Source organism: Rhipicephalus microplus, chromosome 10 (genome assembly GCF_043290135.1).
Source record: "Rhipicephalus microplus isolate Deutch F79 chromosome 10, USDA_Rmic, whole genome shotgun sequence".
In the NCBI taxonomy this organism is placed as follows: domain Eukaryota; kingdom Metazoa; phylum Arthropoda; class Arachnida; order Ixodida; family Ixodidae; genus Rhipicephalus; species Rhipicephalus microplus.
Genome location: NC_134709.1, coordinates 77,375,406 through 77,397,164, shown reverse-complemented (window position 1 = coordinate 77,397,164; position 21,759 = coordinate 77,375,406). Strand labels below are relative to the sequence as shown.

The following is a 21,759-nucleotide window of genomic DNA, read 5'->3' as shown; positions in this document are numbered from 1 at the left end:
CCCTTACGCCCCGGAACCCACACCAATTTACCCACTGTATATACGTTGGAACTAATTATTTGAAAGTACTCAGCACGTAGGAGTTGTCATTTGCAGTGAGAGAAGAACACACCAAAAGCGAATTAGTTAAAATTATTGCTGAACTAGTTGGTGCAGGTAATTTGTGAAAGCCAAAATTATCGCAAACAACTCTGCTACAAAAATTCGGGAATGCGCCGAGAAAGTGACCAATCTAGAATATCAGAAAATATCCCAATTCCACATTTTCTTGATTTTGCGAAGCATCCATCGCAATGGCTGTCCCTATTGAAGAATAAGCCACATGATCACTCAGAATAGAATTTAAAATGCGGTCTGACATTAGTATCACTTGTTTTGCAAAACATTCGTGAAGCTGTTTTTTGATAGAGCTGTTGCTATCACTGATCACAGATACGGCACTTATATGGACATTTGAGTTCTATATTGCTACATGCATGTGTACTGACATTATAGGGGGCGACGCGTGTGTGTCATCGATGCGGAATATGTCGAGAATAGCTGACAAACGCTGAAGGTGGGTCTCAAATGTTGGGGAATATACAACGACATCGTCAAGATAACAAAGACATGTTGACCATTTGAACCGATGCTAGTGGTCACGGAATCGGAGCCGTGTTAGCCCAGCGCCAACGGGGACACGACCGAGTTGTCGCCTACGCTAGCCGCCTCCTCACAGCTGCTGAGCGCAACTATTCTATTTCGGAGCGTGATTGTCTTGCTCTTGTTTGGGCAGTCTCAAAGTTCCGCCCATATTTATATGGCACTAATTTCTCTATGATAACTGACCATCATGCGCTATGTTGGCTTACGTCACTGAAGGATCCTACTGGCCGGCTCGGGCGCTGGGCTCTGCGACTCCAAGAGTATACCTTTACGGTGACGTACAAGTTCGGACGCCTACATCAGGACGCAGACTGCCTGTCGCGCTACCCGGTCGCTGAGTCGAGCACTATGCATGACACCGACACCGAGCCCTGCGTCTTTTCCCTTTCGCAAATGACATGCATCTGTGACGAGCAGCGCTATGATGCGTCCTTGCGTGCTATCATTGAGCGCCTCGAATCACCATCTTCCAGTCAGTCCAATCGGTCATTCGTGCTCCACGATGGTGTATTATACCGCCAAAGTTTTGAGCCGGATGAACCGGCTCTGCTGCTTGTCATTCCGAAACACCTTCGCTCGGAAGTTCTACATGAACTTCATGACCTTTCGACTGCTGGTCACCTTGGTGTGTCACGCACTTACGACCGAATACGCCGACGCTTCTACTGGCCAGGGCTTGCACGCTCAGTCAGAAGGTACGTTGCGGCTTGTGAGAAATGTCAGCGCCGCAAAACGCCATCGACACTTCCCGCCAGACGCCTTCAACCACTCGATATTCCGTCAGAACCGTTCCTCCGCGTTGGCTTGGACCTACTTGGCCCTTTTCCCTTCTCTTCCTCAGGTAACAAGTGGATAGCCGTGGCCACCGACTACGCCACGCGTTATGCCATCACACGAGCTCTCCCAACAAGCTGCGCCACAGATGTCACCGACTTCCTCCTCAAGGACGTGATTTTGCAACACGGAGCCCCACGGCAGCTGCTTACAGACCGTGGCCGCACCTTTTTGTCGAAGGTCATAGCCGACATCTTGCAGTCCTGTAAAACGAGACACAAGCTGACTACGTCATACCACCCGCAAACCAATGGACTCACGGAGCGCCTAAATCGAACTCTTACAGACATGCTCGCTAAGTATGTTTCTACCAACCACACCGACTGGGATCTCGCGTTGCCGTACGTCACATTTGCCTACAATGCTTCGCGCCATGACACTGCCGGTTACTCTCCATTTTTTCTGCTGTTTGGCCGAGAACCAACATTGCCTCTAGACACCGTCATACCGTCTCCTGGAGTACCCACCAGTGAATATGCCATGGACGCTATCACTCGGGCCGCTCACGCACGCAAAATCACCCGTACTCGCCTTCTGACCTCTCAAGAGAAGCAACGGCGCTTGTATGACCAACGACACCGCGACGTACACTTTCCACCCGGTTCTTTGGTACTGCTCTGGTCTCCGACCCGTCAAGTTGGCTTGTCAGAAAAACTGCTTACTCGCTACACAGGCCCATACCGTGTCCTCCGTGTGGTTACGCCTCTAACATATGAAATTGGTCCTGCCACCCCATTGCCTTAATGTGCCCAACAGGCTACCGATATTGTACATGTTGCGCGCTTGAAGCCCTACAATTCTCCTAGTGACGTTGACATCTAAATGCGCCGAGACGGCGCTTGCGCCGCCGGGGGTCATGCTACATGCATGTGTATTGACATTATAGGGAGCGACGCGCGTGTGTGCCTGACGAGGAAGACGAAGGGTTGTCTCCGCTCGATCGCTGGTGAACCGGGCACGCCATTACCGCTGGTTTGGAATATATCTAATCCCCAGCCCCGTCGTTACGGGGTCTCTTCTTTTCCGTAACAATATGAACATTTAAGCTCTGTATATGGAGAACTTGAGGCGTGTGAAATCTCGGCCAATAAGCTCCGAACAACAACTCAGGCTGGGAGGAATCGAAGGTCTAGTACGTCGTTTTCATCGACTGCGCTATTGTAAAGAAAGACAAGCAAGAGACAGCACCCTTGCTGCAAGCCCACTGTTTTTGATGATGATGATGATGATGATGACCTAAATGGAACTCACCCACAAAAAAGTATATGTCAAGAACCGGGTGGTAGAATACTAAACTGAAACTAAAACTGGTCTTAAAATCTAGTTTAGAGGTAAAAGTGTTGACATTTTTAGTTCTTCGTTCTCCCCTTCTTTTTACTAGCCGAGCTCGCGCGAGCAGCAGTGCCGATCTTGCTTCCCTACAACATACACATATGGGCTATCTTCAAGCCAGGTCTTTGTTCGAGCTCTAAACGAGAGGAAAAAACAATGTGTACAGTCAGCTTTTCTCATAACTGACACGCAAGGGACATTAAAATGTGTGTTGCTGAACCTTTTATTCGGCATTTTAGTCTATTTGTATATTCCTCAGATCTCGCAAGCTGATAAATATTAATCGCCGACATCGCTTCATGACCAACTTGTACAAACTCGGTAGTAGTATACTTCTGACTCACCCGGCATTTTTCAGAATGCCAAGCTTCCACATTGCCTAATTTTCTGCGTATAGTTGGTGACAGAGAGGCATTATTAATGTGCGAGGTGGGGTTGCCTTCTTCGAAGTTTCGTGTTCGGACCGCTTTCGCTGTGGTAAGCCCAATATAAGCTTCTGAAACAGAGGTGAAAACAGAGGGAACAAAACAACCGCACGCACTCGGAGATGCCACCCACGTGGAGCGTAACAAACGATTACAAGCTGCATGAAAAAGTGGCCGGCAGGGAGCCCTCGCCACGGCGGCTCGAGGAATATGTAGGGGCGGAACATTAACGCGTATAGCTCGCTGCCGCGAGCGAGCTCATGGGGAGGCCCCCGACTCGCGCGGGGGCTCCCTTACTTTCCCAGAGTTCTTTTTGTTTGTTTTTTTTGTCTTATGTCCGCCCTTGTTTTCGCGACAGGACGTTGCAATAGACGAGAAAGAAAAAAGGAAACGCACGTGTCGAGGTGCGCGAAATATGTACCCTCGTTTTAGCTGCCACCTTCGAAAGGAACGCCTTTTGCAGAACTATAACGTGGGCCGCGGTGCGGCCGCCACATTAGGAAGTTTTCGAAAGAAATAGCGTCAAGGCCACTGCACATGCGCAAAACCCAAGCCGAGTGTGGGTTTCCCGCATTTGCGAAAAGTACCATCCCCAACCCAAAACCCAAACCGAGTTTGGGTTTTGGGTCGGGGACGCTATTGTTCTAATTTGGCGGGAGTCCTCAAGCCTGCCCCTAGAAGTTTTCGGTCAGACAAATCTGACGGCATCCACTGAAGGAACGGCTCTCGGCCAAGACTAGAGTGTCATAGAATAAGGGGGGGGGGGGTGTCCAATGTGCCGGAGACCCCATTCGCTCCTGCTTGACCCAAAGCATCCACGCGCAAGAGGCTTTGGGCCCTCAAACTTTTCAGGCCCCTATACTCGAAAACTCCCTTGAGGTGCTTCCGTAAATAACGCGAAAAAGAATGAATGAAGAAAGCACGCAGCTGCTTTATTGACTTTATTTTGTTGTCCTTGCAATATACGTGTATCCTGTTCATAACAGAGCGAAGAGGGACCGACTTTTCTCTTGTTATGGCTCTCGTTACACCTGGTCCCATAAATGGTTGGAAACGCGAGTAAGCTATTGACAGACAAGCTGTTTAAGGCAGCACTAATTTGGGCGGTCTATCTTGTGTGGCCTGCCAAGCGACGCCTATCAGTTATATGCCAAATAAACAGGATAAACACCAATGCAGGCTTACCACTGGTCCCCTAACGATGAATACGCCAACATTTAGCACAACAAATGGGTATTTGTCACAGAAACATTCGCGGTCTATTAGAAAGTTATCATCACCATAGGCTGGTATGTGCCACATACGTGGGGGAAGTCTTGTTGCTCACCACTGGTCAGTTAAAAAAAGAAGGCAATCCTTAGCCCTAAAATAGCAAACGGGAAAGGCAACGAAAACTGTAGAAACACCCCAGAAGCGACAGAAGGCTTACGACAATGAAGGCGAAGCAAAAGCCGAGTAAAGACGCCCATGACTTAATTCCTAACGTGCGATCCAGTAACTACAGTGAACGGTTGTGGAGCGCGAGCAGTCGTTTTTTATTCATTTGTTTTTACTATAGCAGACTCTGCCAGTTTCGGTTTTGCGAGGCGAGAGAGGGAGAGGAAAGCGATAGTTTTGAGGGTGCCTTCCTGAGCCCGCACGAGATGCGAGCATGCGCAGTGCGAACGGCGCTGCCGCCGAGCGCGACGTCATGCGACTAAGAAATGCTCTGCACTAAAAAGAAGTTTTCAACTTATAGAGAGATGACGAGTTATTGATTATATTGAAGATTGTACTGATTTAGTTATTTGTGATGAAATAGCCTTACAGAATGTGAGTCATTTTATATTATTGGGATGATTCATTCACAAGAAATTGGCCATGTCAAAAATAAGTCTGCATCACTATGGCAGGATCGTTAACTGGGAAGGTGTAGTTCGGATGAATCTGCAGCGATTCATTTATTCCCAGAACATCAGTAGACGGGAACCGCCTTCCAGGATCTGTGGCCATCTTGACCGATCATCACTTGTTATGTTCTGCGCTAACTAGCATTTTATAAGCACACTTACTTGTTCTGTTTGTACACAGTGCTGATATTTTGTTCTTTATTGTTTGTCATTTATTTATTTTTTATTATTAGCTAACAATGTATGAGTAAAAAATCATGTTTGACCCTTCTCCACAATGCGTTTGGCCCGGATAGTATTACGAAATAAATAAATATATAAGGCGAGCAGCTGTAAACAGAAGTGCAAAGAAAAAAAGTGTCGGAGCTTGCTCAGTGCTGCAGGTTTCATTCGAAGACGTGTTACGTGCGCGCAACTAGTCGCGAGAACTCGGAAGTTATTCGCTTGCGCGTGTTGCCTGTTCATGCCCATTACGAGGGATGCTCCTTGCCGTCTTTAGGCTTTACCTAATTTTACAGCGCAAGAAAGCCTTATAGCAGCCATTAGCTGTAAAGCGCCACGTTTTACGTATGCGTGCAGACGTGAAACATGTCAAGTACTGAATTGCGCAACTTAACCGGCTCCTCATGTTAACGTTATATCATCTACCGTATTCACAGGCAAGACGTCGGGCGTGTTCTTCGAGTTTGCAAAGCGTACTCACCGAGTTCTTCAGATTGGGCATCCGCTATCACCCTACTTGATGACTATTCTGTCTTTTCGTCCTCCTTTCATTTGTAGGGTAGCATACAGCCCGTAGTCTAGTTGGCGTCGCCGTTTTTGCTGCATTTCCTCTTTCTTTAGACAGTGGCCTCGAAAGATCTGAAGTTGTAATTTATACACGTTGTCGCCGTGGCAGCGCCTAATCGATGCCCGATCATTTTGAAGAAAAAAAAAACTGCGATTTGCTATCTTCGTATCAAACAAGTACACTTCGAATGGCGTTGTACTCTATCATTATCGTGTATCACCACTACACAACATATAAAATAATATTATTTCGGTTTTACTACTCAGAACTGCGATGTGATTACGAGGGACGTCGTATTAAAGGGCTCACGAAATCTGGTCTCTAAGAAGACTGGTCATGACCGACCTACTCAGAACCAATTGGTCAGGACCGACCAGGTCCTCTTTAATATACACTAACATCGCACAATACACGAGCATCTACCTTTTCACCTCCACAAAAATGCGACCGTCGTGGCTGGAATTGAACCCGCAAACTTTAGGTGAGCAGCCGACCACCGTAACCGCAGTACCACCGCTGCGACCTGCTTGATAGAAATACGGACTACTACATTACTTTTATAGTAACCATAGCTCGTGAAATACCGTGAAATACGATACGTTGGATTTCTTCACAACTGCTACATGAAGCTACAAGAAGCGAGAAGGTAGATTTCTTGTTCGTGCTTGAGCACTCCGCCTTCCACACAATCTACTTGCCGAGGAACCACAGAGCGCGAAAAGAACGGCGCCGCCTTTGGGTTCGTGACTTGGGTGCACGCGTATATAAAGCGGTCGACGCCGCTGCACAATGGGCACTTGTCTACCAGTGAGACGGGACGGGGGGTCCACCCAACTAGGGGACCACAGAACGTCCGTGCCGCCACTCAGCTTTAAAAAAAAAGGGGGGGGGGGCAGAGGGATTCGTGCCGCTCGTCTACTCGCCCATCTATACACGGTGGGGCGAGGGGCACGTGGCGTTTCCGTAGGCGGGGTGCTGCCCTTTGGGATGTCCTGTTCTGGCAAACAACTAACTGTAAACCCTCACTACAACCCCCCCTCGCCCCATTCTACATGCTTCGATGCGTATAGCGCCCAGAGGACCCCACACGAACGCCCGGTAGGGTACTCCTCGATCATGCCAGCTTTCTCGCTTGCTCCTTGAGTTGCTTTCCTTTTTTGTATTTGTGTTAACTTGCCTGTGTGTGTGACGGGTGGGGAAAGGGGGGTTATTTCTTGCCATTTTACAGAAAACACGAGAAATGAGGGGGACGAGCTGGAGGAGAGCAGGAGAGGTGGTCCACTCTCAGCAATGTTCTCGACGAACCGATGCGTACACTTTACTGCCTTTTCAGGCGTGATGCCATGTATCATCGTGGCAGGCTCTTTTTCCAATCATCCTTAAACCCTCAAGAAACCATATATACACTAGAATTTGCTGTCGAACTAGCTGATGATATACCATCTTCAAAAGCAGGTGCGACTTGGCATTCCCCCATTCATACGCGCATTCAGAGTTGCAGACTCGCTAGACGATGTTCGAGGAGTGTGCTCGTCAATAGGTGTGTGTGTGTGTGTGTGTGTGTGTGTTTGTGTGTGTGTGTGTGCGCGTGTGTGTGTGTGCGCGCGTGTGTGTGTGTGTGTGTGTGTGTGTGTGTGTGTGTGAAGTAAGCAGTGCCAAGGAGTTGGGTCTATTATTCAAGATGTTTACCTACGCGAGCAAAAGGCTCACCACTGAACGAGATGTTGTTTCCTTACGTCCGAGGTGTATGTATTAAGACCTCAAGACAAGATGAACCCCATTGTTCTATTCTGTTTTGCTATTCTTTTCTGTGAATACGTGGTTGACCCATCCAGCAGCGTTCTGCCCGAACTATCATTAGGTAGACCCTTCCGTGAACGATACCTTTAAAAGCAAGTCAAGCTACTCGCGAAAGAATAAACAGGTACCATGGCAACGCTTCTATTCTGCGAGCATATATTGAGCATTAAATATTGATTATCTGAACAAAACAACAGCATATAATAGAGCTTCGTTTGTTCAACTTTTGCGAGTAATTTTGCGTCGGCGAATAGCAACGCAATTAATTAAAAACACGGCGTCTACCCAATCTTGCCTTTACAACAAGAATAGTGGCTGTTGCAGCACACAGCAAATAAGACTGGATGAAAAAATGACAAATGCGCCCCTGCGAGGCGCGACTAGTTTTGTTGTTGCGTTGATCTGCAACACAACGAGCGAAGCACAAAACAATTGAGCCTTGTCCTATCGGTGTCTTCACACCAGAGGGCGGGGCGGGCTTCTGCATACCGTTCACTTGTCTCGCTTGTCACGTACCTGCGATGGCTGACACATGCGCCGGCACGAACAGGCCAATTAGCGCTGCGAGTGCGAGGGCCAATCTCAAAACTCCGAAGTGGCGCGATGCACGTGATAATAACACAGGCACGTGCAGCATGCTGCAGGCTTCGTGGCCACAGCCTTGCGGTTGTCGTTAGCGCTCCTATTGCATTTTTGTTTTATATGCAGGTGCTACGTATGTAAAACAGAGCGCAGAAGCTTTGGTCACGCTGGGCTAAATGTTTTTAGATGATGCGCAGCAATACAATATTGCGGCAGATGGTGAGAAGTTCTGATGGTCGCCTTATGGCCGGTTCGAACGAATCCGTGCTGCTACCATCATTGCTCGTCAGTGGCGAAAGAGTCGGCATTCTCGGTACTGCAGAAAGCGTACACTTTCGAATATTTCTTCTCGTCGCGAACAAATAATTGCGTAAAGCACTGAAAAAGACCAACCCGCTGTAGAGAAACCACAGTGAATCGAGGTTACGTGGAACGTGCCAGGGCACGATCATGCGTGCTGGTGTTCCTGAGTTTAAGGTCGCAGATGGCTTTACGTATTCGGTCAAGCTTGCGTCACTAGCGTGACTCAGCACGGTCAAGGAGCAAATGATGTCGCTAAGCATACCGTTCATGAACATTACTGTTTCCTAGTACATGCTTCGCCTTTCTTTTTATATCCGTATATATTTTTGCTTACAAACATGGCCTAGCTCTCCGATGAAGTTTTTCCTTCCATAGTTTGGATTCAAGTGGCGTGTGTATTTTTATGTCTATTTGCAATACAGTATTGTTTGATGGGAGTATACTGAAACAACATGTCTATTTATGCGAATCGGTTGAAATAGGCCCAGTGTCGGCTTTGCTCACTTAGTAAAGCGGGTGTAATTATAAATTTGTCGAAAATTTGTCGAAATTGATTTTTTATATAGCTAGGCAGCTTCAGATTGTTTAGCAGATTATTAGGAACACTATTCAGGAAGGTTAAATTTATTAAATATTTAAATACCGTAGTTAGGATGTTATGTGAAATGGAGAGACTGAAGTTTTTCACGCGAAGAACAGATCGCTGCGTTGAGATATAGAAAAAGCGGCCTCTAATAGTTGTGGGGACAATGAAATTCAACAAAGTTAAGCGGTGAAACCTAAACCAAAGTGCCAATGAGCGCAACATGCACATCACCCCAATAACGTTATTGATGAAGCAAACGATTATAAATGTGTGTTTCTTCCGCGTTTTTGAAATCAATGTGTACCATAAGGGCTGAAATTGCAAGGGTGGTCCTCACATCTACGCTCAAAAAATGTCACCTCGTGATTGCTCTAAGCGGATCATTCTTTTTTGAAAGCTGCTCCACATTGGTCTAGTGGTTATGGCACACCTGAAGGTCATCGGATCGGGTCCTGACTGTGACGGCTGAATTGTCGATGGAGACGGAAATGTTTCAGGCCCGTATACATACAATAAAGTGAGCGTTAAAAAACTGACCCCATATAGTCGAAATTTCCCGTACGCTGCCACTACGACGTTTCCCATAATAGTATGGTGGCTTTGTTTTGGGACGTTGAACCTCAGGTATTATTATCATTCTTTTTGGACGTCTTGGAATAATACAGAAGTTGCGCTAAGGCACGTTTCACTAGAGTCCGTTTTTTTTTGAAATCTCAAAATTTTGACTGCATAACTCCACTAATTATAAGCGTAAAATAGCTTAACCTCTTAATTACAGTTGCAAAAATGTATTTAATGATTTTACGATGCCTATGGCTAGATAAAAAATCGTTGTACAGGTATACAACTTAAGTCACATTTGCCTGATTTTTGTATTTCTGAAATTTTTTCAAGAACCTTGCACATATTTCATAATAGAAATTTTCAAGTCCTATTTCAGCCCGTATAAGGTTTTTTTTGCACCTGTAGTGCTTATTTCTTACCCAGCTGGCCATTCTTGACAATTATTAACGTCACACATGGTTCTTATTGGGGCACATGGTACACCGTAACTACACGGTTCACTTCCACGAGAAATGAGAGTTTCGCTATCCCGCAAAAGTCGTTCTTTTTGTGGAATCAACAACGGAAAGTCTTAAGTGGAATTCCAATCGTCCGTTCTCTATACCACATAGAGGCTTGCTTGGTGGGCGGCAGTGTGGTTGGTACCTGTGTAAAAGACCCTCTTATTTCTTCATTCTCCTAAAATAGGATGTAATGAAGAAAATCCCAGCGAACGGATCCCTAGTGTCCCGTTATCAGCAAAAAATGAGAAAAATGTAATGAAAAGAAGTGACGAGGGAAGTCTGATTTCCTCCGGCAGCTCCAAAGAGAAGTGTAGAGGATGAAAGGGGGGAAAGGACGCCCTCCTAAACGCGGGGAGGTTAAGGCCTTTGACACCAACCCCGATGTCGTTCATGACAATTGCCCGTAGGGATTAATCTATGCCCTCGGTGCTCGTATCTACACCCTCCAGGGAGGTGCTCTAACTCTCTATTTTACCCTCAACCACCACTCGGTGGAGCGCAATATGGGCTTTCAAAGCGCCAAGGGTACTGTTATCTCACGAAAGGTTCAAGTATGTGCACGAACCAAAAGCCCGCTTCAGCTTCTATATTTGGAAGCAGAGACTATGTCAAAAAAGTAATAATGAAAAATCATTTAGAAGCAAGTAAAGAGCTAGGAAAAGAAGCATAGAGGGTAATGACCTTAGAGTCATGTTTTGAAAAAGGCCTAATGAAATCAACTTTCGCAGATAACTTTGAACCTGTTGTCTCTGTTTACCGAAGGACGCAAAATTTCATACAGCCCTGCCGCGGTGGTCTAGTGACTAAGGTCTAGCTGCTGCACCGCAAATCGCGGCATGGAATCCCGGCTGCGGCGGCTGCATTTTCGATGGAGGCAAAAATGCTGTAGGACAGCGACACTCGCACACATGCTCTGGGAGTGTACAACGACTCCTCCCGACTCCACCTCAAGCAAGTGGGAGAGGTCCTTCAGGAGCTCCCTCCTCGCCGACCAGCAATGGGCCGTCCAGCAGGCCCACGAAGCGGCCGCTAGGTACTCCCTGTCGGTCCCTACGTGGGAGACGTCCGCTACGCGCTAAGCGCGTCCTGCAGGACCGAAATAAAGTTTTTTTCATTCCATTCTATTCCCCTGTGTTCAGATTTGGGTGCACGTTAAAGAATCCGAGGTGATCAGAATTTCTGGGGCCCTTCACTACGGCGTCTCTAATAATAATACGGTGGATTTGGGACGTTAAACACCACATATCAATCAATCAATCAATCAATCAATCAATCAATCAATCTAAATTTCGCACAAAAGGAAGCGAAGGCTTATGGTGATGTTTATACTAAAACAACAAAGATGAGTGTTTTTTAGAGTTTTTTTTGTGTTACTGTACTTTGTAGTAGTGTCCCGCGATGTGAATTGTCCGAGACGTGTGGCGGAAAATAATTCGAGTGCGTATGACCGAGAATATTTGCGCATTGTTATAATAGACTTATAGGTAAAGTGGCCGAGCCACGGAGAAAGAATTCGAGCTAATAAAAATTTATTAAAAACCAACGGTAACTGTATATGCATGCACACTGGAATTTCGCAGCCAGTTCTGCTGGGATTTTCAGAGGTTGTTCAGAAAGAAAAAAAGGACTAATTTCGTGCGTGACCTAGTGTTTAGGAACGTCTCAATTACATGTGTACCTGCAGCTCCGCCCGATCTCGAGCACTTCTCAGAGCACAGAAAACTATATTTTTACTCAGTGTACATAACGCATTCTCTGCACTAGCATCGAAAAGTGCAGGTGCCACTTGGAGCTTCGTTTGAAAAAAAGGCAACGTAGCCCTGTTTTAAAGGCGAGTACGGCCACTTGGTTCAATCCAAGGAGCTAAAGTGCGCGCTTGTTCAGTAACCACCCAGAAGAAAGCCCTGAAATAGGTGCCATACGACACAAATAGCTCGTTCCTCTACAAAAGAGTTGCACGTTCTTTCTTGTTTTTTGGAATAGTAGATTATGCATGAATGATTGATTTGTGGGGTTTAACGTCCAAAAACCACCATATGATTATGAGAGACGCCGTAGTGGAGGGCTCCGGAAATTTCAACCACCTGGGGTTCTTTAACGTGCACCCAAATCTGAGCACACGGGCCTACAACACCTCCGCCTCCATCGGAAATGCAGCCGCCGCAGCCGGGACTTGAACCCGCGACCTGCGGGTCAGCAGCCGAGTACCTTAGCCACTAGACCACTGCGGCGGAGCTAGTAGGTTATACATCTATATACTTATATATGCATGTCCCCTGTAACAGTTTGTGCTGCACAAGCTGATACACACGAAAAGAAAAACAAAAATGGAAAAGCGATACCGACCCGCATGATCCACGAGAACTGTGTTTTCTTCTTTTTTTTAGTGACGCCCTTGGTGAGTCACGGCTTGCACTTTCTAAGTGCATCCTTTTGAACAGAGAAGCATCCAAACATGCCGATTGCCTGCTGCTGCAGCCTTTTCGAGGGTGAACGGGTACTCCATAGAGAGAACAGAAAAAAAAAAACATTGGGGGACTTTGAAGCTTCGCCTTAAGAAGTAGAACGTGATAGCAAAATCCGGCCCCTAGTGCACCCTTCAACCGCTATGTGCATACTTATTAATATGTATTGTTGCACGCACACACACACACACACACACGCACACACACACACACACACACGCACACAAGCACACACACCACGTTCACACACACGCATACGCACACGCACACACACACACACAAACTCACGCACACAAGCACACACACCACGTTCACACACACACACACAAGCACACACACCACGTTCACACACACACACACACACACACACACACACACGCACACAAGCACACACACCACGTACACACACACATACACACACACACAGTAAACTGTACCACACGCGCGTGCGAATGGTACATACAGGTTTTTGATTTAAAGCAAGAGTTGCATGTCCTCCAAGATAAACGCCGCGCGCTTGCTATATAGAGAGTCTCACAATGCCTCACAGATGGCGGCAGATCATTATCTATTGTTCGCTGTTTGCTAGATCAACGTCTTTGGAAAGGCATGATATGTTTTCCGCTAGATGGACATAGTTGTCCATTTTTAGAGCTGTTTAAAAGTTCCTGTGTGTTTTCAGCGGCGATGTCTGCACTATCCCGACCTTTTTCGGCGTAGTTTGATGGCCTCCCAAATGCGCCTACAAATCGCCGAAACGGCACGTTTTCGTCGTGACACCTGACGAACAAAGTGCGCTAAAGAAGCTGCAAAAAGCATCGTGGTTTTGTGGTCTGCTTGCCACGCGAACAGCGCGAGTTCAATCCTCAATGGGACTGAAATTTCTACTATATTTACTTCTTTCTCGATTTCGCGCTCACGGACGATTTTGCGCTCACAACCAACGGAGCCGACGCCGAAAGCGCAATTTCTGTGACACGAGCTCTCTAACGCTATCGCGTCAATACTGTTACATTTTGTGGAGTTTTGCCTCTGCCGATAACGCATGATCAAATGGCACGAGTCCAATAGAAAGAACGGCGCTCAATAAATACGGGAGATTTGATTTGAATTCATAGTAATCCTCAAAGGGAAAAAGAGAGCCTAATCACTTGCGTTACGCGACGTGAAATGTTACCAAAAAAAAACAACTCGCATACATATAAAAAATGATTGATTGATTGATTGATTGATTGATTGATTGATATGTGGGATTTAACGTCCCAAAACCACCATATGATTATGAGAGACGCCGTAGTGGAGGGCTCCGAAAATTTCGACCACCTGGGGTTCTTTAACGTGCACCCAAATCTGAGCACACGGGCCTACAACATTTCCGCCTCCATCAGAAATGCAGCCGCCGCAGCCGGGATCGTATAAAAAAAAAGAGCAACGGTGAACTGTAACATAAGAGTGATGGGGTCTTTTTTTTTTTGTAGTGGACACTATTCATTACCTGCTCACTGAGCATTCGTTTCAGTTTCCAGGAGGTTGTGCCTGTCCCTTAATAATAATAGCTGGACTTATACCTACTGAAACAACGATTGCTGAAACCAGTTCTTTGCGCCATCTCGCGGGTGGTGTAAAGCTGCTAAAATCAAGCATCACCGAAACTCAAAGGTGTACATGCAGGGCCGTTAGCAAGTTGGTGTCCACGCTAAAGTGGCTGAACGCAAGGAGCCATGGGGAAAGTAATAGCAGGTTCGAAAGCCTGGTTGCACTTTAACAGATCTTTTTTTTTACTTCTTTATATGGATATACATGGAGATTTTGGTCACGGACACTGCTGATTTTTCGCTCACAAAGAAGGGCGGTGACTCTAATGACTGACGTCGGTGTATCGTAATAGTCCTCGCATGCAGGTGATTACGCAACCTCGTGTGTTCTTAAAAAGAATAAATGTCAGGGCCCCAGAAGGAATTGAACCCACGCATTTTGCGCTGCAATCAAGCATTTTATCACAGAGCCATGCGAGGTCTCGAAACTATTTTTCAAACAGAAGTTCGTGGAACGTGAACTGTTTCTTGCCGTGCTGGCTATTCAATTTTGAATGCATTACATAAGTACACCTACAATAAAGCCCGGACGTTTAGTTAACATCAACTGTAGTTGGGAACCGTGCTTTGAAGTTTATTTGTGTAGCAGCGTCCAGGTCTACCATCCTCGCGAGCACCAGCGTTTCACATCAGCTTATCACTTCCGGTGTTGCTGATAGTTATGTTCCTGTTGGTATCGTTGCACAAGTGCAAATGACTCGTTATGTAAACATCTGCAACTCTTCAAAAGATGTCTGAGCGTGTGATATTTGTACACTTGATGTCGTGTCATTATATAAAATTTATAACACGGTCACCTTCCCTCCACATGCTTCGTATAACACCGATTCCCAACGTATGGGGATCTGCCGAATTTATTTTCTCAAAATCTATCCTCATCAATGCCGCAGACCCACCTCTTAACAACTTCTCAATAAAACAATCAAAAGCTTCATTGAAGAATCATCTGCAGAATCGCCAAATTGAATGTCTCGACTTATGCCGCACAGTTGGTCAAATATATATATATATCAGTGAAGCGTTACACAGGAAACAATAACATGTGAGGCAGCTTATGGCTGACTTCAATCCAGCGTGCGGCATCCCAAGCACTGCCAGAACACGCCCACGCGATAGCGTGTACTGGCCTTTGTAAAGGGCTGGGTAAGACGCGGAGGCCTCTCCCCCGCACACTCTCTCAGCAATCATGGGATGGCGTCAGAAAGCGAGATTCTGCAGACGTGCGTAGGACGCATGTTCTCCCGCGTGGCGTGGCGATGAACCCACCTAGTGAGCTCCAACAAGAGTTCGGGACGAGTAAACGCCCCACCGCGGTGGTTTAGTGGCTAAGGTACTCGGCTGCTGACCCGCAGGTCGCAGGATTGAATCCCGGCTGCAGCGGCTGCATTTCAGATGGAGGCGCAAATGTTGTAGGCCCGTGTGCTCAGATTTGGGGGCACGTTAAAAAACCCCAGGTGGTCCAAATTTCCGGAGCCCTCTACTGCGGCGTCTCTCATAATAATATGGCGGTTTTGGAACGTTAAGCCCCATATATCATTCATCAATCGGGACGAGTAATAGCAACAGAAACTATAGCGAATTCATGGTGTGTTCCACTTTGAAAGACGCGTTAACATCGTGCAAACAGCGCGTGATAAACGGTACTTTATGTCTACCTAGGCCTGTTTGCTCAGACTTGGGTGCACGTTAAAGAACCTCAGGTGGCCGAAATTTGCGGAGCCCACCACTACGGCGTCTCTCATAATGATATGGTGGTTTTGGGACGTTAAACCCCATATATAAATCAATCAATTAAGTCTACCTATGCGTTGCTTCGCATGCTAGTCATGGCTACCTTTATTGGGAATGGTGCTTTTTTCTCCTGATGTGCATATTGATGTCTTCTCTCGCAGGGCCAACTACTACGTCCTTGGGCGACAAGTGCGTGGCTACCACGTGGTCAACGTTGCCCTGCACTGCGCGTGCTCAGTTTTGGTGGCCGTCGTCGCACGCCATGTGATGAGGATAACTGCGCTCCATGCGGGCCTGTCCTCGATGCTGTTCGCTGCACATCCAGTGCACACCGAGGCAGTGAGTGTTCGCTGTGGCGTTAAGACTCGGAAAGTTTGAGCACGCCCTGATTCGAGTTACGAATATCGCATGCACTCTAGGTACTTGCATGAAATCTTGCACCAGTAAAGTTGTGTCCGAGAACAGCCAACCAGTTTGTCATCTTACCTTCATATTTAAAGAAATGAAATATGAGATTTGCCATATCGTAGATGACTCAGAAATGAATTATTGTAAATCACGAAATAATGAAGATAATTAAAAGGGTCTGTCTTTTTTTTGTGTGGGACAGAACCTAGCAATACGAGCAGACGATGAAGCGAAAGAACGCATAAGGTACATTACTTGTAGTCTTCATCTTCGGTGTGGCAATTATGACAGAAACAATGTAAAGAAATAGGCGTGCATGAAGACTCAATTTACCGACGGTATACGAATCGAAGTTGAAACCTTTAGGTAACACGCCCTATATGCATTAACACTTCAGCCATGGCGGCAGTCATTCTGCCGTCGAGCGTAAAGATTGAGTAGTTTTAATATTTTTCTAAAAGCATCAATATTACTACTATACACCTAAACCGACATGTCCAGTCCCTGGAAAAACACTTCAGTATCAGCTCAATTACTTATGTGTTCTTCTCCAACAAATATTGATATTGCATTTCCATTATTGTATAAAAAATATCAGATTGTAAGCGAGATCTGCAGGGTAATATTGTGAATGAATAGAGCAATGGTGTCTTGAGACTAAGCAAAGCCTCGTACGAATCTATGCAAAAAATTTCACTTTTTATACGATAACTGATAGTCAATCTCTGTGGCGTTCTAAAAGATCAGTCAGAATCAATGAAATCTACGACCGCGTGTGTGCAGGTGGCAAAGCATTGTTAACCTATTATCCCGCCTCGCTCTTTCAGCCCCATTGGGTGTATTACGAAGTCATGCAGTTGAAACAGTTTGTATGCCAGACACACAAAATATTTACATTTCACGCCAAGCCGCACTTGAGGTTGAAACTTATTTTTAGGGCAAGTGTCAAAATGGCGATAATTTATAACACAAACTAGTGGGGTTCGATGGTGACAATGAGATTTTGCACTGTCAGATGGGCTATGTACAATCGGCCTATTTCTATCTGTGACCCTGTCGCAGGTGTCCAGCATAGTTGGCCGTGCCGAAGTGCTCTGTTGCCTCTTCTTTCTGCTGTCGTTCCTCTGCTACCACCGGTAAGACGACGTACAAAGGCCGAGGGGTCGTGCATTTGTATGAATGATAGTGATGCGCATGGTTATTTTGCTACTGTAACGTTAGGCAATGCCATGATATCATCTGTGCTACAATCAAAGACACATACATTTTAAAAGCATGTATGTTTTCCTCGTATCAAAAAGTGTTGAATATCAAAAAGGAGAAGCTCTATCTATATTGCAAAGACTTTGTCCGAACACACTTGCTTGTGCTCAGTTACACAGAATAATCTCTTTTTTTTTGCAAGATAAGGATTCCCGGTGTTCGTAGGAATAAATTTCTCACGCGGGAAACTTGAATGAGGTCAGCTGATGATCCTGCACACACAAAAAAAGCTCCTTGCCTGGTATGTCAACGCATGACGTAAACTGTACTCAAACTTCCAGTAGTGAACCTGTTGATTAGAAACACTTTGAAAGTCTACAGTGAACTGCAGCAAAAATTGAAAAAACAACACTGATGGTGAAATGTATTGATTAAGTAAGCACGTTCAGTGAAGTGTCTTAGAACACATTATGTTTTCTGCCTTCTTGCGCAGCGTAAATACCAACGAAAATTTCCTTGGAAGAAAATAATCTAATCAATCTGGCACTTTTGCCCCGCCGCGGTGGTCCAGTGGCTAATGTACTCGGCTGCTGATGCGCAGGTCACGGGATCGAATCCCGGCTGTGGCGGCTGCATTCCCGATGGAGGCGGAACGGTTGTAGGCTTGTGTGCTCAGATTTGGGTGCACGCTAAAGAACCCCAGGTGGTCGAAAATTCCGGAGCCCTCCACTACGGCGTCTCTCATAACAATGTGGTGGTTTTGGGATGTTAAATGCCACATATCAACCAATCATCAATCTTCTACTTTTCGGAGCATTTTACGGTATTCGTTATTCCTTTTTTCTATTCTAAGTGCAGAGATCTGGTACAAATTTCCTAGAATCAGTCGTTACGCAGCCGACTTACCTTGTATTAGTGATTGAAAAAAAAAACGCGTGCTTGAGACGTCTTTCTGTAGAAACCTTCAGGTCGAGCTTTTATAAATGAACTTCTTAGCCAATCTTTTATGGCAACCTGAAACCTGAACGTTTCAGGTTGAAAATGGTTCAGAATAGAATCGCGAAACCACTTTTAAATTACTCTTTCAATTGCTTTAGGTCAAAATGGTGTTGCTCAATGGCTTTTCAGTGTATTGCCGCTATAAAATGCCGTTTCTATGGATGTGCAGTTTAGGTGACAGATTTACTTACTGAAAGAATAAAACTCAAACGAGACAAACTTAAGAAGAGACGTGGACTTACTCTTTGCGCATTGTCCGAGTCTCTATTGCACAATTATGGTAGAAAGAAAGAAAAGACGATCAGTCTTTGATGCGGGCACTGTTTATATACTACGCAACCGATAAAAGATAATGCCCATTTTTTTCGCAATTCTTTGTAAGTCAAAATGCGCAGGCGTAACCCATCTGGTCCTACATCACTATAATAGGCAGTCGTCCCCGCTTTTGGTATTATTTTAGAAAAAAGAGAATTCTCTATAATCGATTTCCGTTAGCCCATTGCGTGATAAAATTTTTCGGTGTAGGCCGTAGCCTTTTCTTATGTTAACATTCTGAAAACTGTTTTCTGAAGTAAGAGCTAGATCAACGTAAAAAAAGTTTAAATGCTCATTTGTCTCACCAAAACGTTTTTACTTCTAACGTTGGAACGTTTTGTGACTTGAAGTATTCGTTTAAGCGAAGAAATGAGCGAGTGAAAACTGGCTCCTTTAAGCACACAGCAAAACATGTAGGGAAAATAATGATTCTCACAACCTATTGCTCAATAGATAGTTGTAAGGCATAAAACATTTCCCGATTTGATTTGATTTTAGTGGGATAACTAGACAAAATGTTTCCATAATACATCGTTACGAATGGTAATTTAAAAATGCATGAAATATGCCTACTTTAAAAAAGAGGTGACTACATCAGCACGCGTATATTTCCAAGTATTTTTTGGTATTCCGCTAAATAAAATTTAGTTTGTTGCTTTATACCCTTTCAATTGATAGTCACTCAACTTCATCAGTTTTAATGATGTTGTTGAACCAATGCGCTGCAGCTTGGCAGGCTTACTACAAAAAAAGAGGGCAATGGATGTTATCAAGTTTTGCGCCTAAGACGTCCAATTTTTTATAGGAGTGCGACAGCCTAAGATGCCTGATGAGAAGGCAGAATTTTGCTGCAACAAAATGTCGTCATATCGCACGTCACTGGAAAGAACCAATGTTAGTTCACAAATTCAAACGAGCTCAACCGAAGTACATTGAATTCAATTCCCGCACTGGGAATTGAATTCAAATCCCAGTGCGGTCGAGTTAAAAGAAAACTTGTGTCACCGACAGCGTCACCGTCAACATCACTGCAGTGGTAGCTTGGCCTTTTGCGTGAGAGGCAACACGCTATCACTGAAACAATTGTGCACGCCACTACTAATTGTAATTCGAAAACTACGGTACGATTACGACGGGTGCCCTAGAGGGCTTTGTATTTTTCCACCACACGGGGTTATTTAACATCCAGCTAAATTCCAGCTCATGGGCATCAAGCATTTTCCGCCTCCTACGAAAATAAGGCTGCCGCAACCCTCGGTTCAGCGTTCGAGCACCATAGACAGACTTCCGAGGAGGGTTGGGATGCGTGTCTCAGAAGTTGCTACTAATGTCTTTGTGCAACTGACTGGGCATGCGCATATGTGAAACGTCACCATCATTCAGGTGGTTCCGTTGGTTTGTCTTTTTTTCTTCTTTCTTCTCATATTTCCTCAATTTTTCATCAATATACTCATTCTACCGAACGGAAACTTAAATTCAAATTCCGCGCGAAATGTTGATAATCACGTCTGACTTAGCTTCTGTAACGGGATGTTTAATGACAATATCAGACTAAGAATATGGAATAGCGAGCGGAAACCTTGCACCAAAACGCATTCTGGTGATTTCACCTTAAGCCTTAAGTGTGTGAGTCAAGCAATTGCATTTGCGAATTAAATGAGAGTTGAGTGTACACACGTTTGATAGCATTTAACTCGGGAAGTACGAACTGCCATAATGTAATCGAGTGACTTAGCGTTACTAACCTTATTAGTGTTGCTTTGCAGCTGTCAGCCAACAAGGAACTAAGAAAGAAAACGTTAAGTGATAGCGTTCGCATATATATGCCTACGTGAAAATGCTTTCAAGTGTTTGCATCAGCTGCGGCCTCATTGACGCGCCTTTGATCGCAGCGTAGTCCTCACAAGGCGTGGTATTGATGGCGTACTCAGCATTAGGAGGACAATTGCCCAGCTACAATGTCGCCGATGTGAGCGTACGTTTGTTTCGGAAAAAAAGTTTACTGGCTTGCATGAGAGCTGCCTAGGCGCATGCTCTATCAGCAGTCTTGTGAGTTGGCGGTAGAGGCTGACGCGCCATTTCACGCATTAGCGTTTACATTTTGCGTTAAGTACAACTGATTTGTGGAAATACTCGGCGGGTACAGTGCAGGGCTCGTTAGCAACTGTATATTGCGTGAGTATAGAACCCTAATCACCGCCTTTATTTAGAAAAGATACTTTCGGTTTCTAATAAAAAAAGTGCCAAATCTTCAAAGTGTGTTATGAGTATTTTGCGAAGAAATAATAGTTAGCCGATTACTCATTTGTTTTTTTGTCAAGACATAGTGATAGAGAGACGGATATGTGTAGGATAAGTATTAACCTGGTCTGCTGTGATGCTTGAGATATCTTCGTTTTATACTTCTGCACGAAAAATATCATAGCACTCGGAATAAGCTAACATCAAAATACTGGGAAGGGTCATGTGTTTTCATAAGTAGCCATTAGCATGATTAGTACAGTGGTACGGATGTTTGTGCTTCGTGGTAATAAGTGTCGCTGATGAAAATCAACATTGGCATTAGCTGTTTTCACATCTTTAATGACAGTCTATTGTTAGAGGACTCAATTCTCGACAATTACAACAAAACAGATTCTTCCCTGGCAGACTGCGTGAACGCGCGAAAATTCTGAATTGCTGAAATTTGAACAGGCGACGTTAACCTGAGACTCTCAAAATTCAATATCAGATATAGTGTCTGCTTACGTTTTCCTTTCTAGTGTAAGTAGGGTAGTTTCGGCGTTTTAT

At 45.2% G+C, this 21,759-nt stretch overlaps 1 protein-coding gene across 1 annotated transcript in view; it reads left to right on the top strand.

Moving 5' to 3' along the window:
* LOC142774304 (protein O-mannosyl-transferase TMTC1-like) overlaps window positions 1–17,592 on the top strand; it is a 29,549-nt gene extending 11,957 nt beyond the window's left edge. The window contains exons 2-3 of the mRNA XM_075874701.1: window positions 16,206–16,383; window positions 17,515–17,592. Coding sequence (XP_075730816.1) covers window positions 16,206–16,383; window positions 17,515–17,592 — 256 coding nt within the window. The remainder of the gene's footprint in view (window positions 1–16,205; window positions 16,384–17,514) is intronic.
* Window positions 17,593–21,759: the final 4,167 nt, after the last annotated feature.